Source organism: Schistocerca cancellata, chromosome 9 (assembly GCF_023864275.1).
Source record: "Schistocerca cancellata isolate TAMUIC-IGC-003103 chromosome 9, iqSchCanc2.1, whole genome shotgun sequence".
In the NCBI taxonomy this organism is placed as follows: Eukaryota; Metazoa; Arthropoda; class Insecta; order Orthoptera; family Acrididae; genus Schistocerca; species Schistocerca cancellata.
Window position 1 is genome coordinate 501487986 of NC_064634.1, and position 19932 is coordinate 501507917.

General features: G+C 40.7%; 1 protein-coding gene across 1 annotated transcript in view; it reads right to left on the reverse strand.

Annotated features, from left to right (window-relative positions):
- Positions 1–19932, reverse strand: part of LOC126100994 (vitamin K-dependent protein C-like) — a 107157-nt gene that overhangs the window by 61594 nt on the left and 25631 nt on the right. The window contains exon 3 of the mRNA XM_049911661.1: positions 8014–8198. Coding sequence (XP_049767618.1) covers positions 8014–8198 — 185 coding nt within the window. The remainder of the gene's footprint in view (positions 1–8013; positions 8199–19932) is intronic.

Sequence of the window (19932 nt, forward strand, 5' to 3'; positions counted from 1 at the left end):
TGTTGGTGTATAGGGAGGTGGTGTCAAAAGTGACAAGTAGGGATCCTGGAGGTTACAAGGTTGGGATTATGGAGAATGGTGAAAGAATAAGTTGGTATCTTTGATGTGTGAGGTTAGATTATGGACAACTGGTTGGTCGTGTTTGTCAATGAGGGCCAAAATTCTTTCAGTGGGACCATAATAACCAGCCACAATGTGGTGTCTACAATTGTTGGGTTTGTGGATTTTGAGGAGTATGCAGAAGGTGGGTGTGCAGGGTGTCATAGGGGTGACGAAGGAAATGGATTCAGGGGAGAGATTCTGGGAATGACCTGATGCTCTAAGCCAGGATTGGAGGTTGTGTTCAGGTTCTAGGATGGGATCTCTCTGACAGAGTTTATAGGTGGAGGAGTCAGATACCTAGCACAGGCCTTCTGCCAGGTAGTTGCTGTGATTCATAACAAAAGTGGTGGAGTCTTTGTCTGCAGGTAGGATGATTAGGTCATAACTTGTTTTGAGGTTATCTGTGGCTATTATTTCTTTTGCTGAAAGGTTGGTGTTCAGGGAAAGGAACATGGGGACAGATGGTGAAACCAAGTTGGAGGTAAGGAATTCCTGGAAGATGACCAGTGGGTGGTTAGGTGTGGTGGTGGTGGGCATCATGGTTGGATGGTGATATGAATTGGGAAAGACAAAAGTTCAATGTTTAAATTAGGTTGGCTTTGGTTGGAGTGATTGATGGCAAAGAAGTGCTTCCATTGGAGGTGCAGGTGGCGATAGGAGTGAAATAAATGTTATTTAGATCTTCAGAATACGTCCTGCACTTTTTTTAATGTAGTCAAACAGTGTATATTTAATTCAAATGGGAAAATTAAATAGAATGTCATCTTAATATAGTCCAGGTGAGAAACAAAAATTCATCCAGTGTTGGTTAACAACATTTAAGAAATGAGTGGCTGTATTCTATTACAGCTGTAATTCCTTTAAACATTATACACATTAAGGACATACCAAAACATTCATGACAGAGGCACTGGCCTGGAGCAATTGTAAAAACAAACATGTCAGAAATCTCTCAATGTGATACTCATGTTTAAATAAAGATTATCACAAAGTGTTTTCTATTTTGTACGAACATCAGCTATGTGTTACTCAATACACTCTACAGAGTGATCACATCAGGTTACCATTATTTTTAGAATAATTCATAGTTTTTGAGCAGTCAAACACCATTTTAGGAAGGGAAGATATTTATTGTGAAAAAAAGAGATAAATACTTCTCATCTGAGCAGCTCCTCAAGTGGCATCAGGAGGATAAGTGGACCCCACCCCAGTCATGTTACCAAGGAAAAATCCCTTTCAGTACTAGGAACTGAACCCATGTCCTCCACAAGGCAATCAAGATGAGCTGACCACTCAGCCACGAGAGGACTTATTTCCCTCTAAAGCCGTGCTAAAACTTTGTTGACAGTTCTCAAATTTACAAGTCTACCAGTCCAAATGAAGTAAAAGTTGATTTTAGTGCCTCAAAATTGTGTTTTCTTACATTTGCATATTTGATTAGTTGAGTCCTATTGACTAAATTTCACACACTATGACCTGTTGGCAGTTGATACTATTTTACTATGTTGATTTGTAGCTACATTAATTTTTTGTTATTCCTAAAATAAATCTGTTTGCTTTAATGATTTAATGAAAACCTGAAACATTTTAAGCACATTTAGAACTTTGGGTACGTAAGTTAAGAAAAGAAAATCCATTTATTATTGCCGATTCTACCTGAATCAATACCGCACAGATTCTGGATGAGACTTTTAATATTAACATTCCTGGTATAGACACTGAAAATGTAGATACTGCAAATGATGTTAAAAGACCACAGTTGACTATGTGTAAAGAAGAAACTGAAGATGTTGCAGACAATGAAAGTTCCAGAATGCCAAAATTACCTCCAGAACCACTTACTTTGCTAAATCATCTAGTGTGCAATGGCACTATAAAACTCAGTACAAAGAAGATACTTGAAAGTTCTTGGTGGAACACACACACACACACACACACACACACACACACACACACACAGAACTGTCCTGCTACATTGTACTAGCACTGCAGCTCGACAAGGCTGAGGGTTCTTGTTCTTATTGAGTGCAATGGATAAGATGAAAAAGATGGTGGAGAGGGGGAGGAAGGGAGGGTTGGAGTGAAGGGTGGCTGGCAGCTGGGAGGGAGATACAGCTGGCACACAGGATAAGAACATGTGGCACAGGTGAGTTCACTCTGATGCAGATCAGTTAAGTTTTGCACAGAACACAGTAATGTGTGGGAGTGAAATGGCAGGGGAAGATAGAGCAGGCTGTTGTTGAAGAATTAGTAAAGTGGGGGACCAGCTTACAGTCGTGGAGTTGGGTGCAAGAAAGAGGTTACTAGAGAATGAAGCTAGGAAGACTGTGGGATGTGCTGTGAAGACAATTCTTATCTTCAGGGTGGGCACAAAGTCCAGTCACCCCTGCCTGAAACACAGACATATATATGGCATGACAAACCCATAATGTGTTGACCTCTGACTGTTGTCTGTTGTATATTATGTACAAAGTGGAGGTTAGGAACTGGTCACTCATTGGAACAAATGTGTATTAACTTCCAGATGTGGTATGGATATGAGCCACTTCTGAACAGAATATGTCTGAAAAAAGGGAGAGGGGGAACAAAAACGCCTTACCAGTGGTATTGTATAGGATAAACTGAGAGGTGGTAGGCCACAATCATGCATTACACTGCTTTTACATGACAAACTTCACTGATGATGATTATATAAAAATAGGAATGGGCAAATCAGCTTAGATGAATGTTTATTACCCTATCAAGAAATAAGCAATTCATGTGGTGGATGTATATATGTATTCTTTCTTTTATTTATATAATAGAGGGAAACATTCCACGTGGGAAAACTATATCTAAAAAGAAAGATGATGAGACTTACCAAACAAAAGCGCTGGCAGGTCAATAGACACACAAACAAACACAAACATACACACAAAATTCAAGCTTTCGCAACAAACGGTTGCTTCATCAGGAAAGAGGGAAGGAGAGGGAAAGACGAAAGGATGTGGGTTTTAAGGGAGAGGGTAAGGAGTCATTCCAATCCCGGGAACGGAAAGACTTACCTTAGGGGGAAAAAAGGGCAGGTATACACTCGCACACACACACATATCCATCCGCATATACACAGACACAAGCAGACATTTGTAAAGGCAAAGAGTTTGGGCAGAGATGTCAGTCGAGGCGGAAGTACAGAGGCAAAGATGTTGCTGAAAGACAGGTGAGGTATGAGCGGCGGCAAATTGAAATTAGCGGAGATTGAGGCCTGGCGGATAGCGAGAAGAGAGGATATGCTGATGGGCAAGTTCCCATCTCTGGAGTTCTGACAGGTTGGTGTTAGTGGGAAGTATCCGGATAACCCGGATGGTGTAACACTGTGCCAAGATGTGCTGGCCGTGCACCAAGGCATGTTTAGCCACAGGGTGATCCTCATTACCAACAAACACTGTCTGCCTGTGTCCATTCATGTGAATGGACAGTTTGTTGCTGGTCATTCCCACATAGAAGGCTTCACAGTGTAGGCAGGTCAGTTGGTAAATCACGTGGGTGCTTTCACACGTGGCTCTGCCTTTGATCGTGTACACCTTCCGGGTTACAGGACTGGAGTAGGTGGTGGTGGGAGGGTGCATGGGACAGGTTTTACACTGGGGGCAGTTACAAGGGTAGGAGCCAGAGGGTAGGGAAGGTGGTTTGGGGATTTCATGGGAATGAACTAAGAGGTTACGAAGGTTAGGTGGATGGCGGAAAGACACTCTAGATGGAGTGGGGAGGATTTCATGAAGGATGGATCTCATTTCAGGGCAGGATTTGAGGAAGTCGTATCCCTGCTGGAGAGCCACATTCAGAATCTGATCCAGTCCCGGAAAGTATCCTGTCACAAGTGGGGCACTTTTGAGGTTCTTCTATGGGAGGTTCCGGGTTTGAGGAGATGAGGAAGTGGCTCTGGTTATTTGCTTCTGTACCAGGTCGGGAGGGTAGTTACAGGATGCAAAAGCTGTTTTCAGGTTGTTGGTGTAATGGTTCAAGGATTCTGGACTGGAGCAGATTCGTTTGCCACAAAGACCTAGGCTGTAGGGAAGGGACGGTTTGATGTGGAATGGGTGGCAGCTTTCATAATGGAGGTACTGTTGCTTGTTGGTGGGTTTGATGTGGACGGATGTGTGAAGCTGGCAATTGGACAGGTGGAGGTCAACGTCAAGGAAAGTGGCATGGGATTTAGAGTAGGACCAGGTGAATCTGATGGAACCAAAGGAGTTGAGGTTGGAGAGGAAATTCTGGAGTTCTTCTTTACTGGTGAAGTAAGTTATTTCCAGCAAACCTACACAAGTTCACCACAGGATCAACATAGCCCAGCTCTAACCAACCCTTTTTCGCCTTTTTTCACACCAGATTTCCATTTGCTTTCTAGTTCACCTTTATCTCTCCCCATATACTTTTATATTTATTTTCATTTTCATTTCAGCCTCATTTTACACTTTCCACCTTCTAGTACCATGTCACCCTCACAACACCTCCACAACGACCCCATTAAGTTTTATTTACATTCCCTCCGCAAACATGCCTTCGCCCTAGCCAGATTACACTCTCATATTTTATTTTCTCAGGCTTGTCTGACATTTGGCATCACCCCCAAAGGCCTCACACCTAAAGTTCCCATCTCTGGCTGCAACCCTTCTTTCCATCAGTCCCTATACAAGTTCCAAACTGAACAATCCATTGCCCTCACCCACCTAATCCTTCACCTACACATCCACTCAGCCAATCAACACACCCGTCAACTCCTATCCTTAATAAAAGTCCTCAATCTTTCCTCTCCCACATCCACACTGGCTGTTCAGAGCACCCTCCTACAGGCCAACCGCAAATTAGAACAGCATGCCACCATCCACCTTAAAAAACTATCCAATCTCCTGGTTTCCCACCTCCGGAAAGGCAACTCACTCACCCTTCACAACCTTTGCAGCAAACCTCAACCTCCTCTCATTGCACACAAACCCAGTCTCTCCCATCTACTCAATCTCCCACTTCCATCTCCACTACCTCCAAAACCTCAAAATTCCAATCAACACAATCTGGAACCACGACACCCCAATTCAGTAGTTAACCTTTCCTCCAATTCTCTCTCCCAATCTGAAACCTCTGTCCTATCCAAAGGCCTCACCTTCAGCCCCACTCCCATATTTAACCAAGCAGCCCTTGTCAAAGATTTACTGTCCTACACCCATACTCTCTGCTGGAAATATCACTTTGCCATGAAGAAAAATGATCCTAATCCTACTCCTAATGATCCAACTCCCCAAGACACTATCCAAATTGAACCCTGCCTGGAACAGTTCCATCCTCCGTCACAGCGGGACCCACCTCCTCTTCCTCAAAATCACCCTCTCCTAACCTTCCAGGAATTTCTGACTTCCAGCCTTGCCTCTCAGTCCTTCTTAAAAAACCTTAATCCTACTCCCAACATCACCACTGCTGAAGCCCAGGCTATCCGTGATCTGAAGGCTGACCAATCCATCGTCATTCTTCCGGCGGACAAGGGTTCCACGACTGTGGTACTTGATCGTCGGGAGTATGTGGCTGAGGGACTGCGTCAGCTTTCGGACAACACTACTTACAAAGTTTTCCAAGGTAATCCCATTCCTGATGTCCAGGCGGAGCTTCAAGGAATCCTCAGAACCTTAGGCCCCCTACAAAACCTTTCACCTGACTCCATCAACCTCCTGACCCCACCAACACCCCGCACCCCTACCTTCTACCTTCTTCCTAAAATTCACAAACCCAATCATCCCGGCCGTCCCATTGTAGCTGGTTACCAAGCCCCCACAGAATGCATCTCTGCTTACGTAGATCAACACCTTCAACCCATTACATGCAGTCTCCCATCCTTCATCAAAGACACCAACCACTTTCTCAAACGCCTGGAATCCCTACCCAGTCTGTTACCCCCAGAAACCATCCTTGTAACCATTGATGCCACTACCTTATACACAAATATTCCACATGTCCAGGGCCTCACTGCGATGGAGCACTTCCTTTCACGCCGATCACCTGCCACCCTACATAAAACCTCTTTCCTCATTACCTTAGCCAGCTTCATCCTGACCCACAACTTCTTCACTTTCGAAGGCCAGACATACCAACAATTAAAGGGAACAGCCATGGGTACCAGGATGGCCCCCTCGTACACCAACCTATTCATGGGTCGCTTAGAGGAAGCCTTCTTGGTTACCCAGGCCTGCCAACCCAAAGTTTGGTACAGATTTATTGATGACATCTTCATGATCTGGACTCACAGTGAAGAAGAACTCCAGAATTTCCTCTCCAATGTCAACTCCTTTGGTTCCATCAGATTCACCTGGTCCTTCTAAATCCCATGCCACTTTCCTTGACGTTGACCTCCACCTGTCCAATGGCCAGCTTCACACGTCCGTCCACATCAAACCCACCAACAAGCAACAGTACCTCCATTATGAAAGCTGCCACCCATTCCACATCAAACGGTCCTTCCCTACAGCCTAGGTCTTCGTGGCAACTGAATTTGCTCCAGTCTGGAATCCTTGAACCATTACACCAACAACCTGAAAACAGCTTTCGCATCCCGTAACTACCCTCCCGACCTGGTACAGAAGCAAATAACCAGAGCCACTTCCTCATCTCCTCAAACCCGGAACCTCCCACAGAAGAACCCCAAAAGTGCCCCACTTGTGACAGGATACTTTCCCAGAATGGATCAGATTCTGAATGTGGCTCTCCAGCAGGGATACGAATTCCTCAAATCCTGCCCTGAAATGAGATCCATCCTTCATGAAATCCTCCCCACTCCACCTAGAGTGTCTTTCCGCCGTCCACCTAACCTTCGTAACCTCTTAGTTCATCCCCATGAAATCCCCAAACCACCTTCCCTACCCTCTGGCTCCTACCCTTGTAACCACCCCCGGTGTAAAACCTGTCCCATGCACCCTCCCACCACCACCTACTCCAGTCCTGTAACCCGGAAGGTGTACACGATCAAAGGCAGAGCCACGTGTGAAAGCACCCACGTGATTTACCAACTGACCTGCCTACACTGTGAAGCCATCTATGTGGGAATGACCAGCAACAAACTGTCCATTCACATGAATGGACACAGGCAGACAGTGTTTGTTGGTAATGAGGATCTCTCCTTTTCTCTTTCCTGACGAAGCAACCGTTTGTTGTGAAAGCTTCAATTTTGTGTGTATGTTTGTGTTTGTTTGTGTGTCTATCGACCTGCCAGCGCTTTTGTTTGGTAAGTCTCATCATCTTTCTTTCTTTTATTTATTCATACAACATCAGAATACAAGGAATATGGACAAACATTTGTTGAATTGTGGGTTCTTTTAAGGAGAAAGAGTGGGGGAGGGGGTGGGGGAGAAGAAGAAGAAGAAGATGAGGAAATTCAAGCACAACAATGTTTGCCAAATCACTGCTAATATCAGTAAGACACAGAAGAAAACAATGCACCAAAAACAAATGTCCTGGCAGAGTACTGATTGTGATGCCGTTAGTAACACACTTCATTGTTCCAGAACACACTGCAATAATGCAAGCTGTGTGCAAGAACAGGCTGTAGATCTTTTACAACTTTTTTATGAAATAATAACTTACCAAAATATTTGTGCCTCTCTTACTCAAAATTTGCAACAACATTTTAATGAACAGACAGACAAGGGCCAAATATTTTACATAACAGCTTTCTCAAATTTATTTTTCTTAGTTTTATAAAGCTACAGTTTTCAAAATATATCCTAAAATAAAGAATTTCAGCTGACCCAGTGAGGGTATTTGAGCTTAGACTCAAATGTGTTTATTGGATCTAACAGTAAAATTTTGGAAGGCTACTTCCAGTGAATACCATTTAAATGTTCCCATCGCCTGACCCTCGGATGGTAGCAATCACAGACTGGTGCTGACCTTGTACCTGTTGAGTATAGCGACTTGCCACGGCCACCTGCCTTTGCTCGCAGGCCTTCCTCCGACAATCCTCGTGAGTGACCAGGCTGGGCTGCCTTTGTTCCCTGCAGGCACTCCACACTGCCAGATGTCATCAGATTCTGCTTCCAGGGAGTTTCCATCATCAAGAGCATTTTCTTCGGACTCTGCTTGACATAAAAGTTACTGGCTTAGAGCAATGATTCTACAAAATAAATAAAATAAATAGAGTAGAGAAGTTATTATTCATTGTCCAAGTGTTAAAATGAAGTGGAAACTATTTGCTAGTGGAAATTATGTAATGTGACTTGTAAATCATTTCACAGTTACTGAAAATGTGTGTTGAAACAACTGATCCTTCTTCTGAGCAAGGGGGAAAAACTAAGACATGAACAGAGTCAACCAAAATAGTTCTTCAACTGGTACTGCATGCAGTGAATGACAGTGAGATTTAAGAAAACAATATGTAAATACCATTCACAAATTGAGACTAACAATGAATCTGCCTCTGACTACTATTGAATGATCAATTTTATTTCAACACAGCATCTAAGCCAGTGCATACATAATACAATCACATTACTTATTGATTTCGTGTTAACAGCTTCCTTGACCTCTTCCAGTGTTGTTCCCTCATAATCGATAAGTAAATAAATTGTATCGTGTATGCACTGGCTCATTGTATTTCTTTAATATGAACAGGTAGACCAGAAGATGGCGCTAGAAGCCCAAAACTGATCATGTTAAATCTAAAGCTCACTTGACTGTAGTCAGAAGAAGAGGCATTCTTACTCTCAGTTTATCAGGCATTCCCACAGTTGCATCAACAATGGAAAGTGCACAGTTTTTGTAGTACAAAATAAGGCTACATATTATCAGAAAAAGGTATGGTATGGATAGCATAAAGAATTTAGTATTCATTTACCTATCATTGCATCACTTTAAAAGGACTGACATATTTAAAGTATGATTAAATTTAGGTGATAATCTGCCAACTATATTCAGCTTTCTTCTTTCATATATTTGCAACACTTCATAACATTTCTATTCTTTTAAAAGTCCTACTCATTACTCCATAATTTTTAGGCATACCTGCAGCAAGTTGCAAGAAGCAAATATAAACAAATTAAGATCTGCTTGAGAAGCCACAAATTCGCAATGACTATTAGTCAGACAGATAATCATTCCAATTGATGGCAGGTGCCAGAATACCAGGCAGCAAAGACTCAAAACAGAAGTCCCTGTGACACTGAAGGTGCAAATCAAGAAGATTCCATGAATTTCTTTGTGGAGGCTCTTGTCCCAGTTGATCAGGTTGTTTGCCAATCATATTTACACTTGGCCTTTGGTGACACAGAGATGGGTAAGGTAGTTGTCAGTATCTGAATGTTGCCGTAATCTATGGTATACCCACTGTAAATAAAATGTTCAACTGCCACAGATTATTTGTTTGGCTGTAGAAAGCAGGTGTACCATTGGTGCATCATTCCTATATGGTACAAGTTGTTTCTCCTATGAAAGTTTAGTTTGTAGAGGTCCCTAATAGATTAAAATATGACATGGTTAGGTCTCTATAAAATATGTGACTCAACAGATATCACTGACTACTGGCCATTTTCACACCTTTCCCAAATTTGCTCATATCTTTTCTCAAATTTCTGAAAAGGTTGTGTACTCAAGGGTTGTCAGCCACCTGTATAGTAATGGGATACCCAATGATTCATAGTTTGGATTTAAAAAGGGCTGCTCTAGTGAGATAGTTATTTGATTTAAAAAGGGCTGCTCTAGTGAGATAGTTATTTATATTTTCATTGACCATCTAATCATATTTTAAAAGGTAAAATACTGGGATCATCTGCTTCACTTCATTACATAAGTCATAATATTTTACTGAGAAATTGAGTTTTTACAGGATAACTAGCATGGTTCAGTACATGCCCAGTTTAGTTTCTGTTTATGAAACAGGATGTAGCAAGTTACACTACAATTTTTGAGTAATATGGAAAGGGACATCACATCATCTGCATAGGAAAAACCCACAATGGGCTTTCTGTAGGGTTCAGTCATGGGATCATCACTGCTTTTGCTCTATGTTAGTGACTTAGAATTTTATTTGTATCAGGTAACAACCTCACAGACTTAGTAATTTCTTAAGATGATACAACATAACTGTAAAGCTGAGGAAAAAAGCATAAACAGGAATTTTTGTTCAATTTGTTTTGTGCAAAAGAACTAGCTTTAAAGTTTGGAAAAAAAAAACCAGCTCATGCACTTTTGTACAGTCAACACTGCCTTCTATTAATACTGTATTTCAACAAAACAGGGCAGAAAATTCTACATTCTTGGATGTGCATACTGATGAAAATTTGAACTGAAAGAACTGCATGGAAGACTTGCTAAACATTTAGATTCAACCATTAATTCTCGAGGAATAATTTCCAACTTTGGGAACATAGAAATCAGTAACATAACACATTATGCACATTCTACTCATTCATTTCATTTACAGGATTTTATACTCAGATAATGCATCACTTATGTAGAATTTGTGCAAAATACACAGAAATTCATCCTCATCTTGACTGATATACAAGTCCATTCCTTTGCTCTTAAGGTGTGGCCACATCAATTGCCTGTTGGCTACTGAGCTGTTCGTTTTGTCTGTTAGTTGGCTGTCAACACTCTGTCACCTGCTGAACTGTTTACTTCATGCTTTCTCACTATCTCTTCTGCACAGCATGGCATCACAGTCTCCATGACCCATAAGTGGAGAGAAAGTTCTTTGTAGTAAGGCTTGGATGCAATTAAGAAGTACAGGGCATTGTTCCTTCAGACATGCATGCAAATCCAAGGTAGCAGGCACTGTAACAACTACAGCCATCAAGAAATACAAGAAATGTTTTATCAATTGCAAATATGAACCACCGTCGGTAATGAAAATTTGTGCCACACTGGGACTCAAGCACAGATTTCCCACTCTTCACGAGTGGTTGCCATAACTACTTTGGCTATCAGTGCACAGATCACAGCCCAATCCAAACTTACATATTTTGTTGTCCACGTGTCACAAACTGCACTTGTGTTTTACATATATTCCTGTCCAGGAATAACATAGTTATTGAGATTCAAGGGCCCTATACTTCTTAGTACAGGAACTGTTATTTAGTATTTAGTTGTCAATACCATATCCTTAACTCTCAATAATATGTCTCTGCTGGATGAAAATATACATAACGTATGAGTGCAGTTTGTGATGCATGGATGATTACATATGGAAGTTTGTGTCTGGCTATTTTTTGTGAACAGGTAGCTGAAATGGATAAGGCGACCACTTGCATAAAGTGGGAAATCTAGGTTTGAGCCCCACTCAGGCAAAAATTTTCACTGTCATTATTCAAATACACAGCCAATTGTTGTTCATGTTCACAGTTTCGAATACATTTCCTGTATAAAATTTATGTTAAAAGAGGAAGATGAGGGAGTAAAGATCCCAGTAAAAAGCTTGATAGAGAGAATGGCAGCAGCCATTGGCATTTCCCTTCACACATGAAACGGAATAAAGAAAGAGGGGACAACATAACTATAGGTACATCGCAAGGTTTCTCTACTCCAGGAAGAACATGTAAGAAGAAGAAGAAGAAGAAGAAGAAGAAGAAGAAGAAGAAAATTTTACATTTACATAAATGATGTAAGAAAAGGCAGGGCTTCCTTTACCAGGACACAGATTAGCTGACTGTTTTTTAAGGAGTTCCTTGCAGAGTGGGGGAGTGGCCATGTACGTAAAAAACATTTGAGTCCATAGACATATCATGGCACTGTACTGAACAGATATTTGAATATTATGCAGGGGTCATTGAATTTAGTGAAACTAAACTTCTAATTTTTGTTGTTTATAGGTCCCCTAACTCTGACTTCAGAGCATTACTGCTCAGGCTAGAGAGAGTTCTTAATTCACTTTATAGGAAGTACCAGAAATTAGTTATATGTGGACTTCAATATTAATTTTTTATATGAAGGCAAAGAGTACGTGGTATGCAAATAGAGTAGTTAATTCTCAGGATAAAAATAAAACAGTATGGTCAGTTGTGAAGCAAGTGTCTGGTCAGCAGCACAAGGTCAACAATATAAAGTCAGTTCATAGTAAAAACATTTCTGTTACTGATAGATCAGATATATGTATAGTATTTAACAATCATTTTCTGAGATCTGCTGGTGAATTAAATAAAAATTAATTTTGACAGGGAATCATATAATTTTCTTGGCAAATGATGTTCTGATGTCTGAAATACTTCTCTGTGATACAGACAAGGGGGAGATTGAGTCAATAATTAAATTACTGAAGACTAAGGACTCTCATGTATATACCAGAGTGCCTAGCAGAATATTAACGTACTGTGCTGCACAGGTTAGCTATGTGCTTAACCATATTTGTAATTTTTCCTTTAGGAATGGTCAGTTTCCTGAATGATTAAAGTACTTAGTAGTAAAATGGCCAGTTTCCTGAACAATTAAAGTACTTAGTACTAAAACTGCTTTATAAAAAGGGAGAAAGGGATAATGTAGATAATTTTAGACTTATTTCTATGTAATCAGATCACAAAATATTGCTCCAGAAGTTGGACCATTACGGAAAACGGGGAGTAGCTCACAGTTGGTTCACCTCTTACTTTAACAACAGACAGGAAAAGGTCATTATTCACAGTGCTGAGAATGGCTGTGATGTGGGGTCCGAGTAGGGTACAGTCAAATGGGGGATGCTCCATGGATCAGTGTTGGGGCCACTCCTGTTCCTTATTTATATAAATGATATGCACTCTAGTATTATGGGTAACACTAAAATATTTCTGTTTGCTGATGACACTAGCTTGGTAGTAAAGGAAGTTGTGTGCAACACTGCCTTGGTTTCAAATAGTGCAGTTCATGACATATGTTCATGGCTTGTAGAAAATAAACTAATGCTAAATCACAGTAAGACTCAGTTTTTACAGTTTCTGACACACAATTGAACAAAACTGACTTTTTAATTTCACAGACTGGGCATATGATTAGTGAAACAGAATAGTTCAAATTTCTAGATAGTAAACTGTTGTGGAAAGCCCACATCCAAGATCTTGCTCAAAGACTTAATGTTGCCATTTTTACTATTCGAACGGTATCTGAAGTAAGTAATCGTTCGACAAGACAATTAGTCTACTTTGCTCATTTTCATTCATTTATGGCATATGTTATTATATTTTGGGGTAACTCTTCCCATTCTAAAAGGATATTTTTGGCTCAGAAATGGATAGTTCGGGCAATAAGTGGTGTAAGTTCGTGAACCTCTTGTTGACCCCTGTTCACTAGTCTGGGTATTTTGACATTGGCCTCTCAATACATATATTCTTTACTGTCATTTCTTGTTAACAATATCAGCTTATTCCCAAGAATAAGCAATTTTCACTCAGTTAGTACTCGACAGTAATCCATCCTACCTTTAGATGGGACTTCCTTAACTCTTGTGCAGAAAGGTGTGCAGTATACGGATGCATCCATTTTCAATAAGCTACCACAAGAATTCAAAAATCTTATCAGTAATCCATGTGTTTTCAAATAAAAACTGAAGAGTTTCCTCATGGGTCATTCCTTCTATTCTGTTGAGAAGTTCCTTGAAAAATTAAGCTATTCTTATGTTTACTTAAACTTACAGCTTGACTTTTTTTGGTTCATAAACATTTTATTTTTATCTATTATTACTTTTATGTTGTAATTTCATCCACTGGAGATTTGCCCCTCAATTTGATCCTATTGAACTTGATGTGTAAATAAATAAATAACAGGTAGCTATTTACCATAAAGAAGATGCATTAAGTTCCAGACAGGCACAATTAAAAGACACTTACATAAAGCTTTCTTCCACAGCCTTCATCAGCAAAAGAGAAACACATGCCATTCGTCCACAAAAGCCAACACACCTCATGCATGTCCAAACTCCAGCATGTCAGGACGGAATGCTGGAGTTGGCAGTCATGTGTACATCAAGTGTGCTTGCTTTTGTGGATGAATGGTGTGTGTTTCTCTTTCACTGATGAAGGCTGTGGCAGAAAGCTTTATGTAAGTGTCTTTTAATTGTGCCTGTCTGCAACTTAACATCTCTCTTTATGGTAAGTAGCACCCTGTCTTTTCCTACATTGTTGATATTCCTACATGGAGTTTACATTGTTTGATTTCACATTTATATAATTTTGATGAAGACACCTGAAGGTGATGAGTAGGAAACTCATCTAAATGTTTCAACAAGACAACATATACTCATAGTTCTCACTCTAGAACCAACAACTGATCACGTGGATCAACTGAAGGAATAAAAACACTTCTTTCAAAATAAAGATGTCTTATTGTAGTACATAGAGGTAACAAACATATATCATGTCAATTTACAGTTGTGCAGAAAGTAATAAATTCATTCATGTCTTGTAAATAATATATGCATGGTGTCTTTCAGACGTGTCCAAAAGAACAGAAGCATTTTAGATCCCACAGCCATTATGAGTCAAGACACAAAGAAAAGAATGACATTAGCTGCCACTGGCTATTAACATAAATCAATGGGGAAAGTTGGAAATTTATGCCAGACCATGATTCAAACCTGGGCCTCCAGCCTACTAGGCAGATGTGCTGACCATTGCACCATCCAGACACAGTGCTCAGTGTAGTTATATGCCTTAATTAAAAGCAACAAGCCTGAAAATGTGTTTACTGTACTCACATTTCAGGCACATTTCAGCGACTCTGTTCCCCAGTTGCCACCTTATCACTCAGAACTAAACACAATAGTTGTGACATGGGCACAAGTAAGGAACTAGGTGTTTACCAAGCAGTTACTTTTAAGCTTGAGGACATCTGGAAGCCAGGTGAAGGAAAAACTTCCTCTCTCACTGAGCTAGAAAAGACAGCAGTTTACAGATACGTAGATCATATTGAAAAGGAATGTAGTGAGCATTAAAAATTAAGGGACAAAAATAGAGGAAGTTGTTATTGCTCATCATGCTAGCAATTCCAGTAACACTCATAATGGCAATAGGTTTCAATCTTTACATTCTGACAGCAAATAAATGGAAGGTCAGTGATTAATACTCTACATATTCTTTATCATAAATCATGCATGTGATTTTTCTCCCTTTTTTTATTTTATGAGATTTTTGGTATACTGGCCACAAATGCCTTCCAAAATGTGAACCACCTTCTGCTAAACAAGGACATCAGCTTTCTCACTAAGAAAAGATTTATGAAGTCCTTTGTATGGAGTGTTCTTACATATGGCTATGAAATCTGGACATTAGCAAAGCAGGAGAAAGCATGCCTTGAAGATGTGGAAATGTGGCTCTGGAAGAGTATTACAAGAACTAGCTGGATTTACAGGAAAACAAATGAGTTGGTTGTAAATGAAACAGGAGAGAAGAAAGTGCTACTGAAAGTTCTAGTCCAATGCAAAGCAAAAATCATTGGACACTTCATTAGACACAATATTCTTCTACAAAACATTTTCAAAGACAATATCCTAGGGAAGAAAATGGGGAGATGGCTAAGAACATTCTGCTTAAAAAAAAATACGATCACTGAGATGGGCTGTCCCTCATACACAGAAATGAAGACTGCCGTTGAAGAGAGGAAACTGTGGCTGCACAGACAAGGCTTAGCCTTTTGAAAGAAGAAGAGATTTTTTCTTGGTGTGAGTCTGGACCCTGCTCCCGCCTTTTTTTGTCTGATCCTTTGGTTATATTATGATTTTTTTTATTTTCATACACTAGTCAAATATTATTTATTTTGAACGTTTGTGTTTTTCAAATTATTGGCCATGCAGACATAACAGCTAAGAACATATGTGAGATATGTGTTTATTCAAAGGGCTAAGCTACAGAAGTACACCACCCCTACACCGAGCGAGGTGGCGCAGTGGTTAGACACTGGACTCGCATTCGGGAGGACGACGGTTCAATCCCGCGTCCGGCCATCCTGATTTAGGTTTTCCGTGATTTCCCTAAATTGCTCCAGGCAAATGCCGGGATGGTTCCTTTCAAAGGGCACGGCCGACTTCCTTCCCCGTCCTTCCCTAGTCCGATGAGACTGATGACCTCGCTGTCTGGTCTCCTTCCCCAAAACCAACCAACCAACCAACCAACACCACCCCTACAGCAAAGTGGCATCTGTGAGGGAACCTCTGCTGCTACGCACTCTAAAAAGTGTTCCTTGCACAAAAGGAAGTAATTAGAATTAGATTTATGTTTCAAACATGTAGAGTTTACAGTCACTTTTTTAATCAGTTGGGACTGATAACAACATCCTTATACTACATTTATTCACTGAAGCCCCCCCACCCCAATACAACCTGGCTTAGAATAGAGGCCAGAAACAATGCTGAAAATGTATTTGGTAAGTTTCCCTCATGTCTCCCCTCTATCCCTTGTGGACATTTATGATAGTGGACTCTGTAGAAGTAGCCTACAATTGCAGCTTCTCCCTGTTAAGATATGACTGGACTTGTTCTAAAGCCATGAAGACTTTTTGTCATAGTGGAATTTATGAAACATGATGCGTGAATGAAAGATTGAAAAGTCAAAAATACTTAATTGTGTCTTCTGAAATTGTTTCACTAATGAGCTTCCTTCTACAGTTCCCCTCCTCAGATGCTGCACATGTGCTGAGTTGATACAGTGTGGCTGGTGTTTGTAGTGTGTTGTGGAGGTATGGCCACTCCTTGGGATCCTGTTATTGCATCTCATGAGTGAAAGGTCTGGCGTTTTACTTCAGACATGAAATTAGGACAGCTACCCACGAAATGTAAACACAGATGGTGGTGCACCATCTGTGATGATGCTACATATGGAATTCCCTTAATAATGGGTTAGGTGACCTCCAGGTTTTCTTTTGTATAGACAGATGACTCAGCACAAATGATGTATGGAAGCTTATTAGATGCAGTCCATTCCAATATGTCCACTGATTTACTGGATGAAATCCTGCTGTTGATCTGTATTTCTTCTCCATACCAACCTGCACTTTAAAAGAACCTAATAAGCTTTTCACACAGTTTCTTGGAATCTTGCTTGTCATTTCCTCTACTGTTTCTCAAAAGTCTCCTACTTTTTTTTAGGATTATCTGGTTATTACCATTAGTGGGAGCATGAGCATTTATTAAGGTATTTGCTTCATTGCATGGTTTGACTGTAAGAACTGTTATTCTTTTACTTTGAGCTGTAAAGTTGATAACTGAATCTGAAATAGTTTTCCTTACTGAAAAGGCAGTCCCAAATATTGATACATTGCGTTTGGTTTTTAATGTTGGTTTACCTTTAAATATCCCAAAGTTTTATGGGGTAAAGTGGTCTTCATCTCGGAAACATGTTTTCTGGATTCCTAGGATTTGAATGGCAAATTCGTCTAGAGCAGGCTTGTCAAAACATGGCTCAGGAGCAATTCCCCTCCAGTGAGTGTGTCCTCCTCCAACTCAATTTGTACAGTGAAGCTACCATTCTGAGCATTTGCACTAAAGTGAGTAACACTTCACATATGGAAAAGTTGTCCATTATTACATGAAAAATTAGGCATTGACTATGTTCTGTTAAATCAGAAGTAATCCGTCGCTGAAGCATTCCAGAGCTTTTGGAACTTCATGACACATGATGCAGTTAAATTCTTTTCTTTAAGTCTTGATGATTCAGGTAATTCTTCTACCTTTTCTTTTAAATTATCGACAAAAGGGTGTCGTTCTTCATGAGGATAACACTTACATGTTGCTTCAGGGAGTGAAGAGATATGTTAAGCAGGATTCCTACAGGTTTTTGACTAATGCATTTTTTTACATATTAAACAATAGGAATTTTTTAATGGAATTGTGCAGAAAAAAGTACTTGATCTCCCACTCCTCACGAAAAATGCATTTTTAATATTTATTTTATTTTTGATACTCTTAAAGGCTGTGAGGTGCTATCCAAAATTTTCAGGACTGGTGCTGCCATCTGTTGAAAACCTTACCTTTGGACTAATGGTCACCATCAAAGAAGTTCCCATCTGTGCATAAACCCCGATCCCAGCACTTCTGCCACTGGTCAAATGTTTTCTGGAAGTCCTGTTCTTTGAGGATGTTTTCACTGCCAGCGATGCTTCTTGAATCCTCTCTAGAGTGTTGAACTGACTGCCTTTCAACTTGAATTTCAGTTCTGGGAATAGTGTGGAGTCGCAAGGTGCCAAATGTGGTGAGTACAATGTTGTTTTCTGCCAAAGTTCGGGCCGTCTTTGATGCACATTTTCACAGAGATGTCACAAAACTTCACAGTAATATGTGGAATTCACTGTTTGGTTGGGTGGAATGAATTCTTTGAGCACAATTCCCTTGGTATCAAAGAAAATGATGATCATGCTCTTCAATTTGCTCTTCACCTGCCTCACTTTTTTGGGTCTTGGAGAGACCAGGCTCTTCCACTGGGACGATTGTTACTTTGTCTCTGGGTCATAAGCATAAATCCAGCTCTCATCACCAGTGATAACCAGTGACAAGAAGATTGGATCATCAGATGCAGTCTGATGAAGGTCTGTGCACACTTCAACACACTGTGCCTTATAATCGGCAGTCAAGATCCTTGGCACAAACTTTGTGGCGACACAATGCATGCCCAATTCATCAGTCAACATTCATTGACATGTCCCATACCAATACCCACTTCATCCACAAGGTCTTGAATGGTTCGACATCGATCTACACGAACCAATTGTTGAAGTTTGGCAACAATGTCTGGCATTGTGCGGCTAACGGGCCTTCCAGTGTGAGAGCATAATCTTCGATGTCTGAACAGAGCATGCCACTTAAACACATGTGTACAGCTCATACTCTGTTCCCCAAACACTTGTTGAATCATTGCGCCGGCCAGGATGGCTGAGCAGTTCTAGGCGCTACAGTCTGGAACCGCATGGCCGCTACGGTCACAGGTCCGAATCCTGCCTTGGGCATGGATGTGTGTGATGTCCTTAGGTTAGTTAGGTTTAAGTAGTTCTAAGTTCTAGGGGACTGACGACCTCAGAAGTTAAGTCCCCTAGTGCTCAGAGCCATTTCAACCATTTGAATCATTGCAAGGGTCTCCGTAGCACTTTTCTTGAGATTCGTACAGAATTTGATACACACACCCAGTTCTGTTTGCGGATCCATTGTAAAATCGCCACACACCAAACACAGAGTATTGTGGAAATCACTGTAGACACGCAACACGTCCTCCCAGCTGAATGCCACTCCGCACGCTGACTCATCAGATATGCAGCTCTTGCCATCTAGTGGTGCAGAGATCTACTAATCCTACTTTCCAGATGGCAGACCAGTCTCAAAAATTTTGGATTCCACCTCGTATAGCAAAAAAATATCCACAATTATATCCAGAATCAAAACCAGAATTATAGCCACAGTAATAAAAAAAAAATCACAACCTGAATGATAGCACAATATTAAGGAGAATAAACTGTACAAAATGTCAAGAAAAAGTGAACTAAAGAAACGGGGAGAGCTTCGAGGTGGAAGAGAGAGTGACCAACTCGACTGCAGATAAACAAATGAACCAAAGGCTCCAGCCAGGCCATGATGACACCGCCCGAGCTGATTTGGAGGTGGAGGCACTCACTGGAGGGGAAGAGGCACTCACTGGAGGGAAATGACTTGCAAGCCACACTTTGCAAGACCTCATCTAGTGTGTTAGACAGCTAGTTAAGTTTCTCTAGTTTTCAGCAGGTTGTTGATATTAATATGTCTAAAAAGTTCTTTTCCTTGGGGCAAAGAGTGTTTACGGAGCTTCAGTTCTTCTCTGCACAATGTTCCCAATCCTTCAGAATCTGATGATCAGGAAAAACTGAACAAGTTTCCAGGGCCTGGAGTAGTTGCAT